This window comes from Panthera tigris, chromosome A1 (assembly GCF_018350195.1).
Source record: "Panthera tigris isolate Pti1 chromosome A1, P.tigris_Pti1_mat1.1, whole genome shotgun sequence".
NCBI lineage: Eukaryota > Metazoa > Chordata > Mammalia > Carnivora > Felidae > Panthera > Panthera tigris.
In genome coordinates, this window is record NC_056660.1 from 97433529 (window position 1) to 97448169 (window position 14641).

The 14641-nt window shown below is 38.4% G+C and overlaps 1 protein-coding gene across 2 annotated transcripts in view; it reads left to right on the forward strand.

Moving 5' to 3' along the window:
• The window catches only part of HSD17B4 (hydroxysteroid 17-beta dehydrogenase 4), an 84675-nt gene that overhangs the window by 13687 nt on the left and 56347 nt on the right, over nucleotides 1–14641 (forward strand). For both annotated transcript variants that reach the window (XM_007086843.3, XM_042982668.1), the window contains 5 exons: nucleotides 1972–2031; nucleotides 3557–3578; nucleotides 3687–3733; nucleotides 6572–6656; nucleotides 7991–8178. In XM_007086843.3, coding sequence (XP_007086905.2) covers nucleotides 1972–2031; nucleotides 3557–3578; nucleotides 3687–3733; nucleotides 6572–6656; nucleotides 7991–8178 — 402 coding nt within the window. The remainder of the gene's footprint in view (nucleotides 1–1971; nucleotides 2032–3556; nucleotides 3579–3686; nucleotides 3734–6571; nucleotides 6657–7990; nucleotides 8179–14641) is intronic.

Consider the following 14641-nt stretch of genomic DNA (forward strand, 5'->3'; position numbering starts at 1 on the left):
ACATATGAGGTTTTCATAAACTTTTGATGTAGATTATTTCATGAGTCTAGCTTTTAGCATATTGTTTATGTAATATTTTTATTAATAAGCACATGATAAAATCAGTAAATTATTAATAATGTGGATATGAATATGCTCTTGTTCTTGGAAGACCTATTTTAGCTGAAACATTTTATGTATTTCTACAGAGTAACATGAGATTCTTCTTTTAAAAATTGTTTTAGAACAGCTCTTGAAGTAATACAGCGTGGGAAGTGAAATGCCCCCTTTCTCTACTCAACCACTGCGTTCCATTTTGCATAAGTAATCATTGCTTATGTAACTTTCTTACCTGTAGAAAAACTTAAGACTCAAAGTTAGGCATTAAAATGAAGCCAGGAGGAAAACAGCATTTGGTACATTGATTATAATAGTATCTGTAAGAAACCTTCTCAAACAGAAATGAGTACTTACTGACTTCTTCGCAAATCAGATTGTTTTTATTGGCCAGAGATAAAATTAGATTGCCAGTGACTTCATTTTTAAATTTTTTTTTTTTTTTAACGTTTATTTATTTTTGAGACAGAGAGAGACAGAGCATGAACGGGGGAGGGGCAGAGAGAGAGGGAGACACAGAATTGGAAGCAGGCTCCAGGCTCTGAGCCATCAGCCCAGAGCCCGATGCGGGGCTCGAACTCATGGACCGTGAGATCGTGACCTGAGCTGAAGTCGGGCGCTTAACCGACTAAGCCACCCAGGCGCCCCTTCATTTTGAAATTTTAAGGGAAGGGAAATAGGAAATGATTTGTTTTGAGTGTTCCGGGGAATAATGAGACAGACATCTTAGCATCTTCTTCACACTGAGGATCTAGAAAAATGTTTTCAACTTTTTTTTTTTTTTAAGTTCTGGAGTTTAAAGAATCACTTTTATAAAGATAATAATTCCAGACCCCCTCCTCTTCCCCTCCCCCCCCGACTTTTGACACGCAACCCGTATCACCCAAGATTCAGTGAGGAAAACAGAGACCCCTCTAGGTTTCCAAGTGTGAAGCGTTTTCATGCAAAGAATTAGAGGCTTGCATGACCATTGGAAGGGCATGTCTGGGAAACCGGGTAACCTTGTCAGCCTGCAGCCCGTGGTTCTCACAGCTCACCTAGATGTGGCTGCGAGCCTTCATCGGCACTCTGCTCATAAGATTTGCCCACACCTGCAGGCTTTTCCTACTTTTCTGTCCTTTAGTGGGTATCTCTTTTTGGCAGATCTAACTCCACTGTATGGATCTCAGGGAAGGGAATGTATTTCCTGGCTCCTCCCAAGTGATGGCAGAGAGTACAGAGAAAGGCAGGGGTGATGTTGAGTTGACCCCTGACCATTTGACACACAACTGTGGGCCTGTGAGCTCTTCCCTTGGGCTGATGAACAGAAAATAAGAAAGCTATGCTATTTTGTTGAGCTTTACTTTTTGTATTTAATAATGCAGTGTCTCCATGTGTAGTTATATAGCATTGGACATGCTTTTTCAAATTAAACGTGTACCCCCTTTCCTCCCTCCTCATTTCTAATTTGCATCTTTAAGGGGAAGTGTCCGTGTGACTTTTTCAAATTAAACAAAATGAAATACTCAGTTTGTCTGTCATACTAGTCACACTTCAAGGTTAGTAGTTAGTGGCTACTGTCTTAGTACAGAAATAGGACAGAAAGTTGTACTAGACAGTGCTGTTTCAGATAGAGTTTGCCAAATATTTCTTACTCCCCTTCTCTTTCTCTCTCTCTTTTTTTAGTAGGTTAAATAATTGTTTTAGGGGCTACATTTCTTTTGTAACATTAGGTCATCTATATTTTGATTTGTTATGTGCCTGTAATACACATTTATTTTTGTGGAAATGAATTCTGTTGAGAAGAGTATCTGTCCTGTGCTCTGATCCACAGAATTTAGGAGTCAATCGTGAGGGATATTACTGATGTTTTACACTAATTCTCCCTTCCCCCAGATTCAGTAGAAGCAGGAGAGAAGGTTGTGAAGACAGCACTGGACGCTTTTGGAAGAATAGGTGATGTTTCTTTGTGTTTATGGTCCTGACAGAGCACTTTCTACCTTTCCTAATAAAATGTTCTTGATGTAATTTTGGTTTATAAAAAACTCCTTTTTTTAAACATTTTTTTTTAAGTTTATTCATTTTTGAAAGAGAGACACAGAGCGTGAGCAGGGGGAGCGCAAAGAGAGGGAGACACAGAATATGAAGCAGGCTCCAGGCTTTGAGCTGCCAGCACAGAGCCTGACGCGGGGCTCGAACTCGTGAATCATGAGATGACGACCTGAGCTGAAGTTGGATGCTTAACCAACTGAGCCACCCATGCACCCCAAAACTCCTTTATAACTAAATTTTTAGATTTGTTTTAAAAATTATTTTATATACTCTACCTCATTCACACAAAGGGCTAAGAGGTGGCATTTTTTTTAATGCAAGAATGTGTCGAGTTTGTTTTATATTTTTTCAGATTTTAAGAATGTTTAAAAAATTAGAAGCATTTTCTAAGTTCCTTATTTATCATAATTTAATTATACCTCAAATATGTTTATAAAATAAATATTTTGGCAATAGAGGACCCAGTAGAATTTTGGGATAATTATGATTTAGATTAAAATGATTCAATGTTTTGCAAATTAGTTAAGATGAATTATATATAATTAAAATCTTAATTTTTAAGAAGCATTTCGTATGTATTGTTTAGTTTATCCCTCTCTAGATAATGTTCTTCGTTTAGTTCCACACATTCTTAGTAAAGGTTATTAGTTACTTCAGGGAAACATTACCTCTGGTAAGCCCAACATGTTTATAGTCTGGAAGACATTAACTTTTATAATGTGAATGTGCTCCCTCTGCTTTTATTTTTGGCTAGGATGTTTGTTTTTCTAGTTATGTTTGGTTAATCTTATGAGGGACTTGTTTACATATAGTTTGACAGAGGGATAGAGGCCACAGAGGTGTGAAGTCACAGGGTGAAAACAGCCACAAGAACCTTAAAAAAATGGTTCCTTTTTTTTTTTTTTTTTTTTTAAATAGTGGGAATACAAGTGTGTGTTGTGATAGGCCGTTAGTTTCTCACTCTGATGGGTTCCTTTCTGGGATTTTGACTTTTGAGTGGCAAAAACAAATCTTTTAAACTTGATTTTCTGAGTGAATTCTGAGATTAATTGAGGGATGGCTTGTGGTTACCACTGAATGCTAAGAACCTTACAGGTTGGACAACAGCTAATCCTACAAACAATCTGATAGAATTTTGGCAGAAGGTGGAGGTGGAAAAACGTACGTATGTAAGTTTGAGAGGAAAGCACTGATAAGGATGTGATACTTGTGAATTGTTTTTTGTTTTTGTTTTTGTTTTTTTGTTATTTTACTTTAGGTATAAAATTTTTTTCTGATACCACTCTTTTCCTATTATTATTTACTTTTCCATGGGGGGACCCCAATTTTGAAAGAAATATGAATTGTAAGCCAATGCAAATTAACATGCTTGCTTTTATATTTGTGACTTGGATATATAGATATTTTTTTTTCTTTTTTTATGTTGTAGATGTTGTGGTCAACAATGCTGGGTGAGTATTTCTTTTTTCATTTTAAGTAAAATAATGTGTCTGTGAAATTTTTTTTTTTTCCAAGTAGGTACTCCTCCCCTCTAACCTATATAATGTCATTGTTTTTAGAATTCTGAGGGATGGTTCTTTTGCTAGAATAAGTGATGAAGACTGGGGTAAGTTGTTTGTAACATATATCTCTGTGGGACATAACCTATCCATTTAACCTTATAATAGTTGAGACATTTGTATATTTAAGGAAAAACCTACTTCTGCCTACTTTTGCTCCTCCAAATGTAGATGATGAATATGATGAATAAACTTTACAACTGAAAATGACAACAACATTTGGAAGTAGCTTATTTTCTTTTAACATTTGATAAACCAGAAAACTTTAAATCAGTTGACAGAAGTTACCTGAAAGGATTTTGTGCCTTTCAAGTCATTTTCCCCTTTTTCTTGAGAAGATGTTAGCATTTCCCAGCTGTACTAACTCTTTTTTTTTTTTTTTTAGTTATTTTTGAGAGAGAGAGAGAGAGCAGGGGAGGGGCAGAGAGAGAGGGAGAGAGAATGGCAGGCAAGCTTCTCACTGTTAGCACAGAGCCTGACACGGGGCTCGAATCTCCAAACTGTGAGATCATGACCTGAGCTGAAATTAAGAGTTGGACACTTACCTGACTGAGCCATCCAGGTGCCCCTCAGCTGTATTAACTCTTTGTAACAGTCTTCAACATGCTTAGCTGTTTGTGTGATTCCTATTTCAAGAGCCAGAGCAGGATATAGAAGGGGTGTGAGGCACCGAAGATATTGGAGTTCTGAGAACTGGGGAGGGAAAACCATCAATGTAATTTCAAAGTTTCTAATGAGTAGGGGAAAATCCCGTTAGGAATGCCACAGAAAGATTGAGTTTATTTATTTATTTTTAAATGTTTATTTATTTGTTTTTGATTGGGGGTGGGGGTGGTGAGCCAGGGAAGGGTAGAGAGAGAGGGAGACCGAGAATCCGACGTGTGCAGAGCCCGATGTGGAACTTGTGAGATCATGACCTGAGCTGAAGTCGGACATGTAACTGACTGAGCCACCCAGGAGCCCCAGAAAGATTGAGTTTAGATAACAAACAAGTCACAGTTGTCCCATGTCCCCCGCCGTTTGGTCTTCATGCGTTTACTTTCATTGGCTGTCAGAACGAAAGTAAACAAAGGTGGCTGAGACCTTGGGAGGCATGGCAACTGAGGTAAATCATATCACCGTCTATAGAATGTGCTTCTGGGGACAATGGCCAGGAGTTCTTTCAGAAGAAGCAAAATATTTTTATGATTGAGAATTAAGCAAAGAAGGGCTTTTAATTTCCTCTTTCTGTTTTGACAACTGGGGCAAAAAAAGTAGCTGAGAAAGTTAGCAAAAGGGGCTTACCTTTTCGATTTCCTTTCCACTCTGGTGGGGCCAGGCCGTTTCCTCCTCTGCTTTTATCCCAGGCTCACTATTCTGAACCCGCTAGTCACCTTCCCTTTCTTCTTTTTCTTTCTTAAGTTTCTCTCTTTTCATTTTTACCTTATTCTTCTAATATACACGTGAAAACATTTGTCGATGTTCCCGATCAGAACAAAAATAAGTAATGGTAAAACCTTGATAATTAAGAGAACAAATGAAATCTGCAGCTGTTTGTCTATCTGAATCATTCCTCAACTTGTGTGTTCATGAGATTGACATCTCTAAAAGCAGATGGGGTCTGTCTTAACCCTGTCTCCTCCCTCTCTCCCTCCATTTTCTTACCCCCTCTGCCCCAACTCATTTATAGTTTACCCTGGTAAAAATAGGGAAATAGTGAGCAACGTTTTCCTGACAGTGAACTGTGTAGTTTATAATCACGCTATTTCAAAATTTTATTTATTTCATTAAAAATGTTCATTATTGAAGTATAGTTGACATACAATGTTATATTATTTTCAAATGCACAGCATAGTGATTCAACAATTATATACATTACACTTTAATGTTTGTGTTGATTCCCAATGTATGTGTAAAATTCTTGGATATTTATACTAGTGGATTAAAAAAATTTTTTCTTAATCTTTATTTATTTTTGAGAGAGAGAGAGAGAGAGAGAGTGTGAGCAGGGGAGGGGCAGAGAAAGAGAGGGAGACAGAATCTGAAACAGGCTCCCGGCTCGGAGCTGTCACCCCAGGGCCTGACGTGGGGCTCGAACCCACGGACTGTGAGATCATGACCTGAGCTGAAGTCAGACACTCAATTGAGCCACCCAGGTGCTCCAGTGGATTTTATTTTTTTAAGTTTATTTATTTATTTTGAGAGAGAGAGAAAGCGCAAATGGGGGAGGGGCAAAGAGAGAGAGAAGAGAGTGAGAATCCAAGCAGGTTCTATACCAGCAGCTTGGAGCCTGATGAAGGGCTTGAAGCCATGAGCTGCAAGATCATGACCTGAACTGAAGTCTGACACTTAACTGACTGAGCCACCCAGGCACCCCTGTAGTGGTGGATTTTTAAATTAAATTATTTTTAAAATAAAGATGGCATTGTATTTAGATGTGCTCAGGGATTATAATAATTTTATCATGAATTATAGGGAAAATGAGTATGAACTATTGATTGTTTACATAATTGGGATAAAAGCAAAAAATGGTTACTCAGGGAGCAGTGTGACAATAGTTGATTTTGAATGCTTGGTATAGGGGTATCTAGGTGATTCTATTGGTTGAGCATCTGACTCTTGATTTCAGCTCAGGTCATGATCCCAGGGATATGGGATTGAGCCCTGCATTGGGCTCTTTACTGAGCGTGGAGCCTGCTTAAGATTCTCTCTCTCTTCTGGCCTTCCCCCGCTCATGCTCACTCACTCTCTCTCTCTCAAAGTAAGTAAATTAACTAAAAAAGTTAAATGAATGTTTGGTATAAAATGGATGTCTTTGTATAAATAAATCATTGCTTATGTTGATTATGAGACATGCCTGTCTAATTTTTAACAAAATATGTAATAAAAATAATTTGTTGTTTTAGATATAATCCATAGAGTCCATTTACGAGGCTCATTCCAAGTGACCCGGGCAGCTTGGGATCATATGAAGAAACAGAAGTTTGGGAGGTAGAGTTGCATGTGGCTGTTGGGGGACTGGAGACGCTGTGTGTGGGTCCTCGTGTCCAGGGAAAGATAAGTGCTTTGACATTGATGAAGATATATTCAGATCTGCACAGGCTTTTTTTTTTTTTTTTTTTTTTTAAATTTATTTATTTTGAGACAGAGATAGCACAAGGGGAGTAGAGACAGAGAGAGAGGGAGAGAGAGAGAATCTCAAGCAGGCTCTGCACTCTAAGCGCAGAGCCCGATGCAGGGCCCAAACTCACGAACTGTGAAATCATGACCTGAGCTGAAACCAAGAGTTGGACGTTTAAACGACTGAGCCACTCAGGTGCCCCTCACAGGCTTTTTAATGCAGTGTTGCCATATACCCTCTCATTAAATTGGGGGTCATTTAGCCACATATTAGCTGAGCCGGCCAACTTTGTATTTCTTTTCACCTCCTGCTTTTCATTATTAATGAATTTCCTGCTGCTCTCTGATATTCTAGCAGTACAAACATGGAGGATTCAGCCGTACGTTATTTTTTAACCAAAGTATTATTTTGTGTCTACTGATCACGTGAGGGGAGATGAGCTGTGTGTCCAGCTGGCTGGTACTGGTCAGACAGGAGCTGGTCTTTATAAATGGTTTGGGACCTGTAGGTCCCATCTGTGGCGGTGTTTGTGCGAGTGCCTTGGAACAAAGCAGAGCTGGGAGGTGGCTTGGTGCCCTCTGACACAGTCCGTCCTGTTAACTTATGGTTCACACGAGTTTTCTAGCAGTAAATTGTTTGTGATACCTGTTCTTGGAGCGTTTCTCCTGACCCTCAGTTTCTGAAAATGAATGACGTGAATTGTTTTCTTTGGTCGACTAAATAGAGTGAGTGAGATTGGGTCCAGTTTTGGAGATGGCATAGTTTTAGTATGAGGCATTTAACATTATTCACAAAAAGGGGCAGTGTAATGAGAAGTAAAGAATTAGAACTGGTTTTTCTTATACTTCTTATTGTAGAATTAACTCATATATTGCCGCTTTATTTTGTTTATAAATATTTATTGTTGTTCTCAGTAGATAATAAATATACGTTCTTCCACTTGAATTTATTTGGTCCTGATTGGGGATTCTTTTTAAAAGTTAAATCTTGTAGTTAAATTTTGAGAGATTACTTTTATTATTAATATTATTTTATGAATAATATTTTATTATTTTATGAATCATGACTGTAGGAACCTAATGACAGTATACAGAGTTGCTTTTGACAGGTGTAATAGTACGGAAAAAGAAAAAATTAAGTTTGGAGTTTACATTGTTGTCAAAACATGAGAAAGAGATTTTGAGAGATGAATTTTTCCTTTCAGGATTATTATGACTACATCAGCTTCAGGAATATACGGCAACTTTGGCCAGGCCAATTATAGTGCTGCGAAGCTGGGTCTTCTGGGCCTTTCAAACACTATTGCACTTGAAGGCAAGAAAAGCAACATTCACTGTAACACTATTGCCCCTACGGCTGGATCCCGGATGACCCAGACAGTTATGCCTGAAGGTAAATAGCTTAGATTTTTCAGTGCTCTTAGCTACAAATCTGTGTGGAGTGAGTTTTGCAGAAGTACTTAATTTTCTGAATACTTAAAATGTCATTTATCTTACAGTTTCAAAAAGCATTATGCATAATTTGTATTTGTTACAGAAAATTTAGGAAAACCCAAAGGAAAAAAATGTAAAATGACCCATAATTTTACCATTCAGAGATGAAATTTCATTCTTTTTCTCTGCATAGGTACACATGAATACCTAAATATCTTTGTTGTTTTTGCTTTTTACTGAAGGTGGCAATAGCATTCTGGTTTACAGCAATGATTATTTTTTAATACTAATAGGCTGTATTTTTTAGAGTAGTTTGAGGTTTATAGAAAAATTGGGCAGATAGTGAAGATAGTTCCCATACGGTTTTTCCTACTATGTATTAACACTTTGTGCTAGTGCGCTACCTCTGTTATCACTGATGAACAAGTATTGATCCACTATGGTTAATTCAAGTTCATCGTTTCTACTTGGGCTTACTCTTTGTGTTGTATAGTTATATGGGCTTTCACAAACGCATAATGTTCTGTATCCACTGTTATATACAGAATTCTCTTCTATAGAATAGTTTCACTGCCCTGAAAGTACCCCCGTGCCTTCACCTCTTCATCCTCCCTCTCCTTGAATGTCTGGGAGGACTGAAGTTCATTTCTTTTTGTCAATGAATAACATACCCTGGTGTGGAGGGCCTGTAATTTATTCATTCTCCTATTGAGGAACATCTTAGTTGCTTCCAGCTTTTGGCAATTATGGATAAAAGCTGTTGTAAACATTCATGTGCAGTTTGAGAAAATTTTTTTTCAAGTGTCTTCACTTAGAGAGAGAGACAGAGAGAGAGAGAGTGTGTGTGTGTGTGTGTGTGTGTGTGTGTGTGTGTGTATGCATGCGTTGGGGAGGGGGAGAGAGAGGGAGAGAGAATCCCAAGCAGGCTTTGTGCTGTCCGCACAGACCCCACTGCAGGGCTTGATCCCATGAGCCAGGAGATTATGCCCTAAGCCGAATCAAGAGTCGGACTCTTAACTGACTGAGCCATCCAGGTGCCCCCATGTGCAGGTTTTTGTGTGAACGTAAGTTTTCAACTTGTTTGGGTAAATACCAAGGGGCGTGGTTGCTGGATTGTATGTTAAGACTGTTTAGCTTTGTTAAGAAATTTCCAGACTTCCTTTCAAAAGGGGTGTGTTGTGCTGTAGTACCACTAGCAACGAAGGAGAGTTCTCACTGCTCCACATCTTTGCCAGCATTTACTGTTGTCTGTCTTCTGCATTTTAGTCCTTCTCATAGGTCTGTAGTGGTGTCTCATGTTTTAATTTGCAGCTCCCTAATGATAGGTGATCTTGTGCATTTTTTCCTATGCTTGTTTGCCGTTTATCTATTCACTCCTGTGATGTGTCTGCACACATCTTTTGCTCATTTTTTTTTTTTAAATTTTTTAAATGTTTGTTTATTTTTGAGAGAGAGACAGAGTGTGAGCAGGGAGGGGCAGAGAGAGAGGGAGACACAGAATCCAAAACAGGCTCCAGGCCCCGAGCTATCAGCACAGAGCCTGACATGGGGCTTGAACCCACGAGCTGTAAGATCATGACCTGAGCTGAAGTCGGATGCCCAACTGACTCAGCCAACCAGGCGCCCCTTATTTATTCATTTTTTAATGTTTACTTATTTTTGCGAGAGAGAGATAGACGGAGCACCTGCAGGGGAGGGGCAGAGGGAGAGGGAGACACAGAATCCAAAGCAGGCTCCAGGGTCCAAGCTGTCAGCACAGAGCCCAATGCAGGGCTCGAACCCACGAACTGTGAGATCATGACCTGAGCCAAAGTCAGACGCTTAACTGATGGAGCCACCCAGGCCCCCTATCTTTTGCTCATTTTTAAATTGGGTGGTTTATTTTCCTACTGTTGAGTTTTTAGCATTCTTTGCATATTTTGGAAACAAGTTCTTGATCAGATACGTGTTTTGCAAAATTTTTTCCCCACTCTATAGCTTGTCTTTTTTTCCCTTTAATGTTTCTCAATTTTGAAGGATGATTTCACTGATAATGGGATCCTGGATTGGTAGTTGTTTTTCTTTCAACACTTAACTATTTCACTCCACCTTCTTCTTGCTTCTTACATGGTTTCTGATTCAGAAGAGAAGTCTGATGTAATCCTTTCCTTATACATCTGTAGGCAAGGTGTTTTTTCCCCCCTGTCTTCTTCCCAGATATTTCTCTTTGTTTTTCTGCAGTTGGAATATAATGTACTTAGGTGGAGATTTTTGGCAATATACTGATACTTGATAGTCTCTGAACTTATGGATCTGTGGTTTGGTGTCTGTCATTAATTTTGGAAAACTTTCAGCCTTTACTGCTTTAAATATTTTTTTCTGTTTCTTCTGCTTCTGGTGTTATCCTTATGTACACATTCTCTCTTTTGCAGTTATCTCACAGTTCTTGGATATTCTTTTCCTTTTTTAAAATTCTTTTTTCTTTTTGCATTTTAGTTTGGGAAGTTTCTATCGACATATATTTAAGTTCACTGACCCTTTTCGTTTCTGTTATATTGCTTTTGTTTTCTGACATTTCCTTTTGATTTGTTCTTAGAGTTTCCATCTCCCTGCTTATTGTAGCCATATCTATTGTTGCATGCTGTCTGCTTTTTCCATTACAGCCCGTAGCATATTAATTATAGTTATTGTATGTATTCATTTATTTATTTTAAAGACTTTTTTTAAAGTTTATTTATCTTGAGAGAGCGCACACACATGTGCACGATTGGGGTAGGAGCAGAGAGAATGGGGAATAGAGAGAATCACAAGCAGACTTTGCACTGTCAGTGCACAGCCTCAGGTGGGGTTCAAACTCACGAACTGCAAGGTCATGACCTGAGCCGAAACCAAGAGTCAGACGTGTAACTGACTGAGCCACCTAGGCACCCCTAATTGTAGCTATTTTAAATTCTTCGTCTCATAATTCTAGAATGTCTATTTTATTTGAACCTGGTTCTGATACTTTGTCTCTTCAGCCTGTGCTTTTCTTGCCTTTTAGCATGCCTTGAAATGTTTGTTGAAAGCTGAACATGGTGCACTGGGGTATAGTAGAAAGTGAGGTAAATAGCCCTTTAGTGTGAGATTTTAAGTATATGTGCTTAGGTAGGCCATAGGCCATGTTTTTTGTTTGCTGGGACTATCTGTGTCAGAGGCTTTTTTCCTCTCTGTCCTTGTTTTTGTGTTCCCTGTTGTCTTTGGGTTTCCCCAAAAACTCTTTGTTGAATAGAATGTGTCTTTGAGTTCTGTCAGGTATAACCCACTGTTGTTATACTGGAGTCCTGTTGCCGTGGCTGTAAGTCATGGGGAGGGAAGATGTTCTATAATCTTATGATTGAATCTCCATTTTTCTTTAGGGAGTCAAAGTCCTGGGTTGTGACTTTCAGAAGAGTTTCTTAGCCATTTTCACCCTCTTTCCTTAATTGAGACAGGAATGCTAGAGAGGCTCCAGTTTGCTAATTGCCTTTTCCCTAGGTCAGATGAGGCTCTGGTAGTCTCCCGTGAAGATAGCCCTTTGTTAAGGAAAGCACCATGCTCTGGGTATATTTCAAAATGATTTTTTTTGTCACCTTCTTCCTTTTTTTTTTTTTTTTTTTCTGTAATATTTCAAAATAAGTCTTAGACTTTATATTTCACCTAATAAATTCTTGGAAATATATCTCTAACTGATAGGGACATTATAACCACAGTGTCATCATCACATCAAACAAAATAATTCTTTCACATCACCTAATAAATTAATATTAAGATTTACTGGCTGTCTAAAAGGTACCCTTTTTGAGTTGGCTTATTCCACAGGGTCCAGATAAAGTCCACAGGCATTTTGTTACCATAGCTCTTGTTTTATTTAATAAAAGTGTTTGTTCTTTAAAAAAAAAAAAAAAAAAGCCATTTATTTGTTGAAGAAACTAGTTAATTTGTCCTAGAGATTAGTACTCATTCTTGGTTTGCGTTGTCCTTGTCCTTTTGTGGAAAATCAATTGACCATGTAGGTGCGGGGTCTGTTTCTGAATTCTGTGTTCTGTTCCACTGACGTGTGCCTGTCTTTTTACCAATGCCATGAAGTTTTGGTTACTATAGTTTTTCCTTTTCTTTCTTTCTTTCTTTCTTTCTTTCTTTCTTTCTTTCTTTCTTTCTTTCTTTCTTTCTTTCGACAGAGAGAGTGCAAGTAGGGGAGGAGCAAAGGGAGAAGGAGAGAAAGTCTCTTAAGCAGGCTCAGTCTGACATGGGGCTTGATCTCACTATTGTGAGGTCATGACCTGAGCCCAAATTAAGAGTCGGATGCTTAACCGACTGAGCCACCAAGGTGTCCCTTGGTTACTGTAGTTTTATAGTAAGTCTTGAACTCAGGTAATATGAGTCTTCCAACTTTGTTCTTTGAAAATGTAAAATTTAAGTGTATAATTGAGAGCCTGTTCTTATACTTAATTATATAATAGACTACTTGACTAGTGGACAACCTTGTGGTTTTTAATACTTCTGGTTTTTAACATAATTTCTAAAAGGAAATCTTTATAATATTTTATTTTATTAAAATTTTTTTTAATATTTATTTATTTTTGAGAGAGAGAGAGACAGAACACGAGTTGGGGAGGGGCAGACAGAGAGGGAGACACAGAATCCGAAGCAGGTTCCAGGTTCTAAAATGTCACCACAGAGTCTGACGTGGGGCTCGAACTTACGGGCTGCAAGATCATGACCCAAGCTGAAGTCGGACACTGAACCAACTGAGCTACCCAGGCATCCCATGCAGCTGATGACTTTAAATTGATGCCAGTGCTCATTTACCATTCTGAAAATCCTAGGACCCTTAAGAATTATGCAAAATCTACTCTGCCTGTGTTCTATAAATGGAACAACAAAGCCTTGATGACAACACATGTGTTTACAGCAGGGTTGACTGAATATTTTGGGTCTACTGTTGAGACCTAGTGCTCAGAAGAAAAGATATCTTTCAAAATATTACTGTTCATTAACAGTACACCAGCTCACCCGAGAGTTCTGATGGAGATGTAGATTAATGTTGTTTTCAGGCCTGCTACAAGGAGTCATTTCAACTTTCAAGTCTTATTATTTAAGATATACATTTTATAATGTTATAGCTGACCTAGACAGTGATTCCTGTGATGGATCTGGGAGAAATAAATTGAAAACCTTCTGGAAAGGATTCACCATTCTAGATGCCATTAAGAACATTTGTGATTTGTGGGAAGAGATTAAACTATCAACATTCACAGGAATTTGGAAGATGTTGATTTCCACTCTCATGGATGACTTTGAGGGGTTCTAGACTTCAGTGAAAGAAGTCACTGCAGATTCAGTGGAAATAGCAAGAGAACTAGCATTAGAAGTAGAGCCTGATGGTGTGACTGAATTCTTGCAGTCACATGATAAAACTTGAACGGATGAGGAGCTCTTAGGGATGAGCAAAGAAAGTGGTGCTTGAGATGGAATCTACTCCTGGTGAAGAGGTCATGATGATTGTTGAAATGATAACACAGGATTTAGAATATTATATAAATTGAGTTGTTAAAGCAGCAGCAGGGTTTGAGAGATTGACTCGTTTTGAAAGTTCTAGTGTGGGTAAAATGCTGTCAGACAACATCATATCCTACAGAGAAATCAGTTGACAGGGAGAGTCAAGTGATGGGACATACTTCATTATTGTATTTTAAGAAAGTGTCACAGCCACCCCAGCCTTCAGCAGCCACCCCCCTGATTAATCAGCAGCCATTTACATTGAGGCAAGACTCTCATCTAGCTAAAATATTATAACTCACTGAAAACCCAGATGATGATTATCGTTTTTTAGCAATAAGGTATTTTATTTTATTATTAGTTTTTAAATATTTATTTTGAGAGAGAGATAGTATGAGCAGGGGAGGGGTAGAGAGAGGGAAACAGAATCCCAAGTAGGCTCCATGCTCAGCGTGGACCCTGATGCAAAGCTCAGTCTCACAAACCGCGAGATCATGATCTGAGCTGAAATCAAGTGTTGGAGGCTTAACCAACTAAACCACCCAGGTGTGGCTAAAGTATTTTAAAATTAAAATATGTACATTGTTTTTTTAGGCATAATGTTAATGTACAGTTTAACTGACTATAGGGTAGCATGAACATGACTTTTATATGCTCCGGGGAACCAAAAAATTCATTTGACTAGCTTTATTGATATATTTGCTTTATTGTGGTGGTCTGGAACCAAACCCACAATATCTCCAAGGTATGCCTGTTCCTTTCTACTCTATTAAGTTGCTCATGGAAAGCATCAAGTGGGAAAATATTTCTTACACTTTGTTACTCATCAGTGATGGTTGCAAGCTTCATTTCACATCATTATCTTACCACCATTACAATGGTCAAGGCTGTTTTGTAGTTTTCTAGCTTCTGGTTAAATTGCTGGG